Source organism: Cricetulus griseus, chromosome 2 (assembly GCF_003668045.3).
Source record: "Cricetulus griseus strain 17A/GY chromosome 2, alternate assembly CriGri-PICRH-1.0, whole genome shotgun sequence".
NCBI lineage: Eukaryota > Metazoa > Chordata > Mammalia > Rodentia > Cricetidae > Cricetulus > Cricetulus griseus.
In genome coordinates this window covers 399,043,719-399,056,121 of record NC_048595.1, presented here as the reverse complement: position 1 = coordinate 399,056,121, position 12,403 = coordinate 399,043,719, and the positions used below count along the sequence as shown (strand labels likewise).

Genomic DNA, 12,403 nt, shown 5'->3' with positions numbered 1-12,403 from the left:
GCTAGGCTTCGGGGCTGGGTCGGCCTTGCAACCCTCTTCTAGGCTTGGCTGGCCTTGCGTGGTGGACAAAAGGCCTGCTAAGGGCCTGGCGCTGGCAAGCCCCCGCCCACTGCCACCGGGGAAGGGACGGGCGAAAGAGCACTAGAGAAAGCAGGAGCTTGGGGAGAACACCTTGAGGATGACTGATTGTTTCCAGCTCCCGTCCGAGCAAGCCTGGCAGAGGCAAATCGGTTACCTAGGGTGACCTCGCACCCCCTACTGCAGGTCACGGGTGCGGTTATCCCTAGCTGGCTCCAGGACTCACAAGAGGGAGCTTCAGGCCTTGTTTACCCCGTATCTTCTGACTCGCACTTGCTGGTTTTCTCGTGCTCATCAACGAGATAAGAAAAACAGAAAATAAGTTAAAGCCAGCAGAACAGCCGTGGCATTTTGCTATTAGCCCATTGGGTCAGTGCTCATCTCCCACCCAATGATGCCAGGGTCTCCAGGGCCACAAGAAACCACGAGTTCTGTGATTTTATTCCCCTGTCCCCCGCTACATTTTAGGAACCGAACCCCAATCCCTACTGTATACTACAAGCAATTTCCGAGTAGCCTGGGTTTTTTTTTTTTTTCCAATTGCAAATGCGCGTGCTCAGAAAGGGGACTCGAGTCCAAGACTCCAAATGCTGCACAGTTCGCACCGTCCGCCACGTTGCGGATCGGTTTTCCTGGTTGAGTTGGCCGCTCTTGCACGCTGGACGGGCTCCTTTTGTAGTTTCTCCTCTTGAACGCCAGGTGGAGAGCTTGTCCGGAAGGCACCACCAATCCGACAGAGGGTGCTGTGGCGCTGGGACCCAGCCCCGCGCTTGTGCTCACTCTATCCGCGGCCGCGCAACTCGTTGGCTGTGGTCGCGCATGCGCAGAGCCTCCCTTTGCGCGCTCTCCCGCGCCCCCGCCCCTCTCTGTCTTCTCTACCCCGGGAGCAGGTAAGGCCTTGAGGCCTGGCGTCCTCTTCGTGCCGCGCAGGCGCGCGCAGCAGTGTCCCTGGCGAGGACGCGTGGCCACCCTGACCTTGCTAGCTCCCACCCAGGTCGTCGTACCCTCGCGGCTGCTGGCATCCCCGCGCCGAGAGCGAGCGGCCCCTTCCTCGTGTCGGTGACCTCTAACCGCACGGGCCTGGCGCCATCTTGGGTGTCTCACGGGGGTTGGGGGCTCTGCGGCGGGCGGAAGGCCAAACCTGGCGTGCGTGTTCTCGTCGTGCGCGAACCAGGCTTTATGGACGCTCTTTGCTCGCCCTCAGGCCTTTTCACCATTGTCATGACCCCACATTCTCCCCTCCTATCTCTCCTTCCTCCTGTCACCCTGAATCAAAGTAGCCTTAGTTTTTAGAACCCCGCAGACTTTGAACGTCGGAACTTCTGGTGTTCGAAGCAGTCAAGCTAGCTCATCCTTAATAGCCTCCATCACCTGTAGTCACATTCTTCAGTTTGAAGTAAACTGAACCTGGTAGAAAGGAGAACGGCTCTGTGGACAGACAGGCCACGCGTGGCATGGGAAAGCCAGGGCAGAAGAGGGGCCTGTTTCCTTAAAAGCTGGTTGTTACCTGCCTCTGATGAAAGCCCTGACATGCTAGTGAAGTTGGAATAAAATCTTAAATGGTGGGTAGACATAGAGGTTTCTGTTAAGCATTAAGTCTAGAAGAAAGTGGGAGAGGTCCAGGTCTTTAAGAGTTTCTACCTGCCAGGTTTCCTGTCTCGTGCCATTCAGATTTTGGCAGCAAGACAGAAAGGTTTAAAATATGGAATAGTTAAGTGGATACCCTTCTAACTGAAAGGGCAGGCGGGAAGGGGTTACTTAGGATTTAGCTCAGGTGTGGGTTTGCCCAGGTTAAGTGACCATTGGAAGTGTTGTTCTTTTGCTTAAGTTTCCGGCGCACGATGGAACACGAACCAAGAGAGACATTATCCATGGAGTTTATTAAAGGGGGGGGGGTAAAGAGGGAGAGAGCATAAGTGGGCTGGGGTCTGTCTTTTAAAGGGGTCATTTGCACCTGCCTGCAGACTAGTACTCATGGAACCCTGGGCTGACCAGAGTGCTGTCTGAGTTCATTCTGCCAGGTGACAGGGGCAGGCCTGCATAATGCCTGAATCCTTACAGGAAGGAAGGGCTCACCAATTGATACTCTTGGATTTATTACAAGCCAGCAACAGATTATACTATTTAAAAATGTTAGTTTGTGAATTGACAAATTTAATCCCCTTTGGGCTTTTTTTTTTCCTGTTTTTTATAGAATAGTTTATTGAGTACGCTGCAAGCAAGCAGTTGGCTGGATAGTAACTAGAATACTGCCAGAACTACACTTTATAAGTGATAAAGTTAAGACTTAACTGTTCTGAAAAAATGTCTTCCCTCTTATTTTGGTGTTTTGTTGTTGGTTTCGTACCCCTCCCCTCCCCCACAGCATTTCTCTGTGTGGCTTTGGATCCTGCTCTGGAACTCACACTGTAGACCAGGCTGGCCTCAAATTCACAGAGATCCACCTGCTTTTGCCTCCCAAGTGCTGGAATTAAAGACCTGTGTCCAAGCCTAGTTTGATTTCTTGAAGACTGTCTATAAATAGCCCATGTTGGCCTCGAACTCGTGACCCTTCTGCATTAGTCTCTCCAGTGCTAGGATAACATGCATCCATCACCATGCCTGACTTCAGACTTCCCTTTATTCCTGTTAAATATAACGCTGAGAAGTTAACATGGGGGGCATTGCCACTTCACCTTCATTTCTTGAATCAAGACGTTTTTCATCTCTTCAGCTAGATTCCAAGCCAATGAGCTTCAGGGATCTACCTGTTTCCATACACCCAGCTCTGGGGCTTATAGATAGGAACTAGCCCCTGCCTTGAACATGTAGTCTGGTGTGGCAGACACTATCAACTGAGCCATCACCTCAGCTCAAGCCGCCCTATATTCTGGAAGCTTTAAAGAAGTCTTGGGTTTTGACTCAGTAAAACCTGAATGGTTGAATAGCAGATTTGGGTTTAGGTTGCACTGAGGTTCTGGGTTCTACCTCCTGTGCTCTCCCCAAAAGTGAAATTACAGCCAGGTGGCAGTGGCACACGCCTTTAATCTGACCTTCTAGGCACTAGGCATAAATGTGGCACACATGCATTCAGGTAAAACACTCATACATCCAAATTTTAAAATGCCTTCAATTGTTTTATTGTGTGTGAGCATGCTCCATGGTGCACTTGTGGAGATGAGAAGTCTGCTCTTGGAAGTACCTTCTTCCACATGTACTCTAAGGATCAAACTTGTTTTGTCAGGTTTATAGGGCAAGTGTTTTTACCCTCTGAGACACATTGCTGGTAATTCTGGTTCAAGTGGGCTTTTTACTTCATTTGGTAAAAAACATTGTCCTAAATCTTTAACTCGATTTTTCTTTCTTTGGGTCTTAAGGATGCAAAATTTAATACCCCTTAATGGAGTGATGAAATGACTTTATAATTGATGCTGATTCGAGTAATGCCAATGTTCCTTATTGATTGGCTGCATCTTGTTAATATAGAAGTCAGTATTTTTGTTGTTGTTGTTATTTTATTTTTTTGGTTTTTTGAAACAGGGTTTCTCTGTGGCTTTTGAGGCTGTCCTGGAACTCGCTCTTGTAGACCAGGCTGGTCTCAAAGAGATCTTCCTGCCTCTGCCTCCCGAGTGCTGGTATTAAAAGCATGTGCCACCACCACCCAACAGAAGTCAGTATTTTAAGGAGTCAACTGCTTCAGATAATCAATATAAAGATTGTGGGAAAACTTCCAAAAGTATGGGATTCTAGTCCTTAGGGGGCTGGAGATATAGCCAGCACTAGGCTAGTATGATTAAGGTCTTGGGTTCTAGCCCTAATACTCCCCATCCTAAGGTCTTACTCTGTAGCCCAGGCTGTCCTCAGACTTCCAGAAGTCCTGCCCCGGCCTCCTGAGTTCTGGGATTACAGGTGTTAGAGCCACCACACACTGCTAGGACTCTAGTCTTTAGGACGTGCCTTTTCTAGGTCCAGACACTGAGACCAGGAAGAGATGATTTTGAACCTAGAGGTACAAAAAAAAAAAAAAACCAAGGGACACTGGGGGAAATTACTTTGACAGCACAAATCATGAGGCTGTGGAAATGGAAGGTGGTTTTTTTTGGGGGGGGGCGGTGTTGAAACGGTTCTGATGTCACCTGTAGTGATGACATGAAACCCATCATTGTGTTCTATGAGCTAATTATAATTAAGCTTCCTCAAGCCCCTTCTCAGGTATAAGGATGAAATTTAGTGAGCAGGGAGAGTGTTTACAATGCTGCTGCTTATTTCCAGCTCTCCTGCCTTGGCCCCTCACCCCCGAAAATGTATGCCTGCTCCAAGTTCATCTCTACCCGCTCCTTGGTGAGTACATGTTATGGAAGAATCTTAAAAGGAGAGTGCCAGAGGCTTCCAACCTTTTAATATGGGACACGTGACGTTATCAATTATAAATGTGTTGGCTGCTTTCATAGCTACCCTGAGGTGCCTGCAGTCTGGGGCCAGCCATAGGTTGGACATGCCTATTAGAACTTGTTCTTCGTAGATGGGTTGAGGAAGGTGATGAGGGTCTCTGGAAAAGAAGGCCTTTTGCTATGGTTGCTAGCAGGAATGAGTGTTTGCGAGGTATTCCCCTGACCTATACTCTCTGGAGGCCAGTTAATTTACATTCAGATCATGTAATTTCACTGTCATTCCTGGTATTTGAACCTAGCCAGACATGGTGAGCAAATTGTTTGTTACATAGCCTGGACAGAGTACATTGTATGTGGGTTCTTGTCTTGAGTGGGCCTCTGCTAGGACTTTATTCTGGGGCTATAAGTCTTGGAAAGAAACTCAAAGACACTGTGGAAAGAAGTTGGGCTTGGATGCATCAGCATGTAAGAAATTTAAAACTAATAAGATAATGGAGGCTGTTCATTCATCCATAAGTGAAAGGTGCAATGATGTTAGTAGTTGCTGTTACTAAGCACCCTGTGCACCTAAGGCTGTTTACCAGTTTGTATACTTCCCATTCATTCCTCCGAACCCTGAGAGATTGTTCCCATTTGACAGGTGAAGAAATAAGCTGAAGACCATTAAGTAACTTAACCCTCATATTGCATACCTGATAGAAAGTTAACATTTGGGGTTTAACATGGCTCAACAGTTACAAGCACTGTTGCTGTTGCAAAAAACTTCGGTTTGGTTCCTGGCATCCATGTGGCAGCTCATAGCCATCTGTAATTCCAGTTTCAGGGGATCCAGTGTCCCCTCTGGCCTCTGTGAGTACTAGGCATCCACAGGGTACATGTATATACAAGTAGGCAAAGCACTAATACACACAAAAGAAACTTTTAACATTAGAGGGCTAGGGCTATATATAGCTCAATGGAGAGTGCTTGCCTAACATGTACAAAGCCCAGGGTTCAGTCCCTAGTAAAAAAAAAAAAGTCCAGACATAGTGGCTCATGTCTGTAATCTAGAACTTGGGAGTATGAGGTAAGAAGATTAGTTGGCACAAATTTAAGGTGGTCTTGGGCTACAGTGGATCCTGTCAAAAGAAAAAGTATGTATCTGTAAAGGCCTGGCTGTTAGCTACCATGTATCTTGGTCAGAAAAGGCTACCAGGTAGAGATAAATTTTTTTGTTGTTTGTTTTTCAAGACGGGGTTTGTTTGTTTAGCCCTGGCTGTCCTGGAACTCACTTTGTAGATCAGGCTGGTCTCAAATTCACAGAGATCCTCCTGCCTCTGCCTCCCAAGTGCTAGGATTAAAGACATGCACCACTACCCAGCTGAACAAGGTGAATTTTGAACATGGTTCTTTATGTCCATTTTCTAGAGAAGGAGATATGTATGTATGTATGTATGTATGTATGTATGTATGTTCAGGGAAGACTACCCTAATCCTTGGCTTTCTCCTTATGAACTGGCTATTCTCAGTAAACATCTCCCTTGTTGAATGAAGCAGATGCTTCTAGGACTTAGATTTCTTCTGATTCTCAAGAGGGCAAAAGAATATAGCAGAAGTTGTGACTTCCTATGGACTCCTACAAGGAAGTATACTTTCTTTCCTTAAAGCAAAATCTGAAAAGCAAGAGGATAGCGTGACTCCTGAATTCAAAATTTGCTGAAGTCAGGAATGGCACTGCGTGTGAAGTCCCAGTAGAGATGCTGAGATGCTAAAGCAGCAGAGTTGGTGGGTCTGGGGCTTCAAGGCCAGCTTGGTCAATGCAGCGAGATTTTTGTTTCTTTTAAGATATATTTTTTTAAAGATTTTATTTATTTATTATGTATACAACATTCTGCCTCCATGTATGCCTGTAGGCCAGAAGAGGGCACCAGATCTCATTACAGATGGCTGTGAGCCACCATGTGGTTTCTGGGAATTGAACTCAGGACCTTTGGAAGAGCAGTCAATGCTCTTAACCTCTGAGCCATCTCTCCAACCCTTAAGATATTTTTGTAGAAAATTAGTTTATGTATATTTTTGCCTGCATATATGATGTGTACCTCATGTATGTCTTATGTCCAAGGAGGTCACAAGAGGGTGTTGGATACCCTGGAGCTGGGGTTGTGAATGATGGTGTGCTACCGTGTGGGTTCTGGGATCAAACCTGGCATCTCTCCAGTCCCTCTATTACTGTTTTGTTGCTGCTGTTGTTTGAGATAGGGTCTCACTATTTAGCCCTGAAACACTTAGTGATCCACCTTCCTCCGCTTCCTGAGTGCTGGGATTAGAGATGTCTGCCTGTCTCTTAAAATTTGTTAAAGAATGATTCAAGGTTCTGATAATTTTGAAAGAGTGGAAGAAGCATTCAGAGAACATCCTACTATATGCAGTGACCTGAAGTGGTTCTGAAAGTTACCTCCGCAGCTTTCCTTGACCTTCCTGCCCATGTTATTCCACTAGATCAGGAGCACCTCTCAGCTGCTGAGTCGTCCCCTGTCTGCAGTGGAGTTGAATCGACCACAGACATGGACGGATGAGGTGAGGTACCTTGAGGTGGAGTTGGGACTGTGGTTTGCTGGTGAGGTGTAAAGAGGGTTGCCTCCCAGAACCAGTAGGGGGAGTGCTGAGGACAACCACCACAGACTGAAATGCGCCACAGATGGAGATGGAAGCAGTTAATATTAATACTCATATGATAGAAATTGCCACTGGCAGTTCCTATTTTGTCGTGCCACTCTCAACTTCCATCACTCAGCCTCAGCGGAAGAGTTGGCTCAGCAGTTAAGAGCACTTGTTGCTCTTGCACAGGACTCTGGTCCATTACTCAACCTAGTCTACTGACTAGGCATGGGAGTCAAGAACAAGAACAAGCTCATGTCTTGGACTAAACACTTCTAGACTCTACCTGAATCATGAAGGCATTTGAACTCCACCTCTTACATTAAAAAGTCCTCATGCCAGCATTTCAGGAAGGTTTCCAGATTACATGAGTTTCTGTTGAGGGAGAAACATTGTATTAGACAGCCCAGCAGTTTAAAATAATACAAATGTTTCCAAAGCAAAACAGGATTGATAACAAAACCCTGCCTTCTGTCTGCCTCTTCTTCACAGGGCCTCAGCAGCTTGGCAGCCCCTCGTCCTCCAACTTCACTCATCCCTAGCCGCAGCTTCCAAACCAGCGTCATTTCCAGAGACATCGACACAGCCGCCAAGTTCATTGGGGCTGGGGCTGCTACAGTTGGGGTGGCTGGCTCTGGGGCTGGGATTGGGACTGTTTTTGGGAGCCTCATCATTGGTTATGCCAGGTAAGATTACCTGGGCCCTCTGTTAGCTCTGCTATGTGTTTCAAAGGTCAGGTCTAGAACTGCACTTTCCTATTCAGAAGTCCCTAGCTGTGTGTTGTTATTTTTTATTTAAATTTCTTTTGTTGTTGTTTTTCAAGAGAGGGTTTCTCTGTAGCTTTGGAGGCTGTCCTGGAACTTGCTCAGTAGACCAGGCTGGCCTCGAGCTCACAGAGATCCACCTGCCTCTGCCTCCTGAGTGCTGGCATTAAAGGCATGCACCACCACCGCCCAGCTTTATTTAAATTTCTATTATTTTGTTTGTTTTTCTTTTTTGAGCTAGTGCCTCACTCTAAGCAGCCCTGGCTGGCCTGGAGCTTGCTGTATAGACCAGGCTGACTCGAACTCACAAGGGTCTACCTGCTTCTGCCTCTGCCTCTTGAGTGCTGGGATCAAAGCCATATAAAACCATGCCTAGCTTTATTCAAAATTTTTGTTTGTTTTTAGACACAGGGTTTCACTGTGTAGTCCTTGCTGTCCTAGCACTCATTCTGGCTTCGAACTCCCAGAGATCCACCTGCCTCTGCTTCTCAAGTGCTGACATTAAAGGCATATGTCACCATTGCCCTGCCTCAAATTTTAGTTAATTAAAAATACAAGCTAAGAAGCCGGGCGTTGGTGGTGTACGCCTTTAATCTCAGCACTCGGGATGTAGAGGCTGGCGGATCTCTTGAGTTCGAGGCCAGCAAGTCTACAGAATGAGTTAAAAAAAAAAAAAAGAAAGAAAGAAAGAAAAAGAAATACAAGCTAAGGGCTGGAGAAATGGCTTAGGGGTTAAGAGCACTGACTGCTCTTCCAGAGGACTAGGGTTTAATTCCCAGCACCTATGTGGCAGCTCACAACTGTGTGTAACTCCAGGATTCAACACCCTCACACACATACACATAGGCAAAGCACCAATAAAATAAGAATATATTAATTAAAAACAGAAGCTAAGCTGGGCCTAGTGGCACACACTTTTAATCCTAGCGCTCAGGAGGCAAAAGTAGGTAAATCTCTGAGTTTGAGGTTATCCTGGTCTATAGAGCTAATTCCAGGATACTAGAGATACACAGAGGAACCCTTTCTTGAAAAATTAAAGAAAAAAAAGTAAGGGGCCAATAAGATGGCTTAGTGGGCATAGGCACCTGATAATATGATGAAGGAATGAGCCAACTTCTACAAGCTGTTTTCGGACCTCCACATGCATGTAGTGGCACACACGTGAGCACACACATGCATACACACCCACACCTAAACATTTAAATATTCCCCCCTCATTACATCACACTAACTGGCCTGGAATGCACAGAGCTCTGCCTCCTCAGTGCTGGCGTTAAAGGTGTGTACAGACACCCCCTGCTTTAACATTTTTTTAAATAAAGAATACAAGCTAGGTCTGATGGCATAGTCCTATAATGTCAACAGTTGTGAGATAGTGGCAAAACAGTCAGCAGTTCCAGGTTAGCCTGGGCTACATGGTGAGTTCAGGACAGCCTAGGCTATACAAGACCCTGTCTTAACATAAAATTGAGGTTTTCAGTTCCTTTGTTCTGTGATTTCTAATGTATAGAGGCCTTAGTTAGCAGCATTGCTTTAGTGCATATGCACTATATAGAGTAGGGACTGGCAAGTCTAAGCCTGAGGGCTGTATTTGGACCACAGCCTGGTTTTTTATGGTTGAGTTAAAAATGGTTTCCACTTTGTTTTTTGGGGTTTTTTGTTTTTGGTTTTGTTTTGTTTTGTTTTGTTTTTTTGAGACAGTCTTAACTGTAGCCCTGTGTGCCTCGAACTCCTGCTTTCCCAGTGCTGGAATTAGAAGTAGGATCACCACCTAGTTTCTACATTCTTTAAAGTATTTTTCAAAGCAGCAAGAAGTTTTCTGTGTTCTTGCAGAGAAGCAACAGGGTTTTGAAAGAGCTGGCTTGATATCTTTCAGTGTGTTCTACTGTATGCACAGTTATGCTTGCACTCTGAAATAAATTTAAGACAAGAGACTCTGTGGTCCAAAAACCCTAAAGTGAAAACCCCCTGGCCCTTTACTGATAAAGGTTGCCATCTGAGGGCTAGTGCTCAGGCAGTACCGTAGCTTTACTGCTGTTTTCTCCGACTCTGGGAGTTCCCTTTGTTGCTCCTGGGACAGTGGCCTCTGGTCTCTGGCACCTGGGACTATTTGGTCTCCACCACCTCTGGACAAGTCACTGAAGAGCTAAATTAGTCCTCTGGGGGCCAGCAAGTTACCCTAATGTCTGGGGAAATAGGGTTATTTTTTTTCAGAATCTGCTTTAAACAAGAAGCTTGATTACTTTTGTGTCCATAATTCTGCTCAGAATTTGTATTCATTTACCTTGCCCATAAGACTTCCATAGGTACCAGGGTAAGAAAATGAAACATATATTGACTTTCAAAGTTAGTCTGCCAGTGTCCTGTTAGATTCACACCTGCTCTCTGGAACAGTGTTATGCCCATAGAGTCCTGGGACCCTGAGGGTGTGAGCCACAGCCCATCTGCAGTTTTGCTTCTGTGTCTTGTTAGGGTTCTGCTGCTTGAGAAAAACTGTCACTTTGAGTATCCCTCCTTTCTGTTCTGGCCCTGAATGTTAAGTATTCAGGCCTGAGGTCTTAAGTTACTGGGATGATAGGAGTGTATCTACTAGAGAAGGTAATGTTTGCACATGGGCCATATAACAGCTTCCTAGATTCTAGTTTACCCCCTGTAGAAACATTATGGGGAGAATCTGGGTACAATGGTGAGTCTTAGATATAACATGAGCTGGAAGACAATTCTGAGAGTCCACCTTAGACATTTGGCCTTTGCCTTGTGTAGACCACAAATTCAGACTTCTCTCCTCTTTCCCCAGGAACCCTTCTCTGAAGCAACAGCTCTTCTCCTACGCGATTCTGGGCTTTGCCCTCTCAGAGGCCATGGGGCTCTTTTGCCTAATGGTGGCCTTTCTCATCCTCTTCGCCATGTGAAGCAGCTGTCTCCACTTCCACCTCCCATAGTTCTTTCGTGTCCCGTCTGCCCTGTGTGTTCCTTTTCCTGTACCTCCCCAGGAAGTCTGGGGAAAGTGCTTGGCTCAGGGTTTGACAGAGAGAAGACAAATAAATACTGTATTAATAAGATGTTTCTTGAGTCTCCTGTGTATATTTCTTTTCCACTGTTGGCTGAATGCCTTGGTAAGAGAACAAGGCCCAGTGGTGATGGCTCTAAACTCTGCAGGGATCTGGCGGGCTCATTCTTTTAAGATTTATTTATGTAAATATTATGTATGGGTGTTTTGTCTGTGTACATCTGCATAGCAGAAGAGGGCATCAGATCCTATGGGACCACAATTGCAGACTGTTGTGAACTACCATGTGGGTGCTGGGAATTGACCTCTGGAAGAGTAGCCAGTGTTTGGTTTTTTTTTTTAAAGATTTTATTTATTTATTATGTATACAATATTCTGCTTCCATGTATATCTGCACACCAGACGAGGGCACCAGATCTCATAATGGATGGTTGTGAGCCACCATGTGGTTGCTGGGAATCAAACTCAGGACTTCTGGAAGAGCAGTCAGTGCTCTTAACCTCTGAGCCATCTCTCCAGCACCATAGCCAGTGTTCTTAACTGCTGAGCCATCTCTCCAGTCCTTGGGTTCATTCTAGTGTTTTGGGGGTTTTTTGTTTGTTTGTTTTGGGTTTTTTTAACCTCTGAGCCATCTCTCCAGCCCTGCTTTGGGTATTTTGAGACAGCCTTGGAGTCTGTCCTGGAACTCGTTTTGGGACTAGGCTGCCTCTGCCTCCCAAATGCTGGGATTAAAGGTGTGCGCCACCACTGCCCAGCTTTGGGTTCATTCTTTGTTTCAGGGAAGTTCTATTCAAAATAACAGCTTTTCTGTTGTGGAATAGTACTTTAACTAAGCAAAGATGTATCACATCTGTTTATGCTTCAGAATATTACTTTAACTGTGTAAAGGTGTGTTACTTTTTTATGTTGCATTCGTTTAATTATGAAAAGCTGTTTTACCTAGCCTGCCTAAGGCACATGATTGGTTTAATAAAGAGCTGAACAGCCAATAGCTGGGCAGAGAAAGGATAGATGGGGCTGGCAGGCAGAGAGAATAAATAAAAGGAGAAATCAAGGAATGGAAGGAGTAGGGAAGAACCAGGGAGATGCCCAGGGCCAGAAGCCAGGGAGCCTCCAGCCAGTGAGACAGAGAAGGGTGAAAGTAAGATATACAGAAGAAAGGTAATAAGCCCTGAGGCAAAAGGTAGCTAAAGAGAAATAGGTTATGTTAAAAGAGCTAGCTAGAAACAAGCCTAAACCAGGCATTCAAAACAAGTCTCTGACATGATTGGGGAGCTGGTTGGTGGCCCAAAAGAAAAAGCCTGGTATGGTATACTTTTCAATAATTATCACGTGGTATGACTGATTGAATATTATTTTGTTTGTGCTGCATTGCTGAATCTGTGATTCTTTGCCAGTCTAAAACACCTAATGGTCTAATAAAGAGCTGAACAACCAGCCAATAGCAAGGCAGGAGCAAGGATAGGCCAGGCTGGCAGGCCGAGAGTGTAAATAGGAGAAACTAGGAAGAGAGAAAGAGAACAGGGAGAGGAGGACGTCTGGGG

General features: G+C 45.7%; 1 protein-coding gene across 1 annotated transcript; it reads left to right on the top strand.

The window, feature by feature from the left end:
* Positions 1–872: 872 nt before the first annotated feature.
* Positions 873–10,913, top strand: Atp5mc2 (ATP synthase membrane subunit c locus 2). The gene is made up of 5 exons (XM_027396746.2): positions 873–968; positions 4,330–4,398; positions 6,927–7,004; positions 7,578–7,771; positions 10,647–10,913. Exons 2-5 carry the CDS (start codon positions 4,360–4,362, stop codon positions 10,759–10,761), a joined length of 426 nt encoding a protein of 141 aa, XP_027252547.1. The 5' UTR covers positions 873–968; positions 4,330–4,359; the 3' UTR covers positions 10,762–10,913.
* Positions 10,914–12,403: the final 1,490 nt, after the last annotated feature.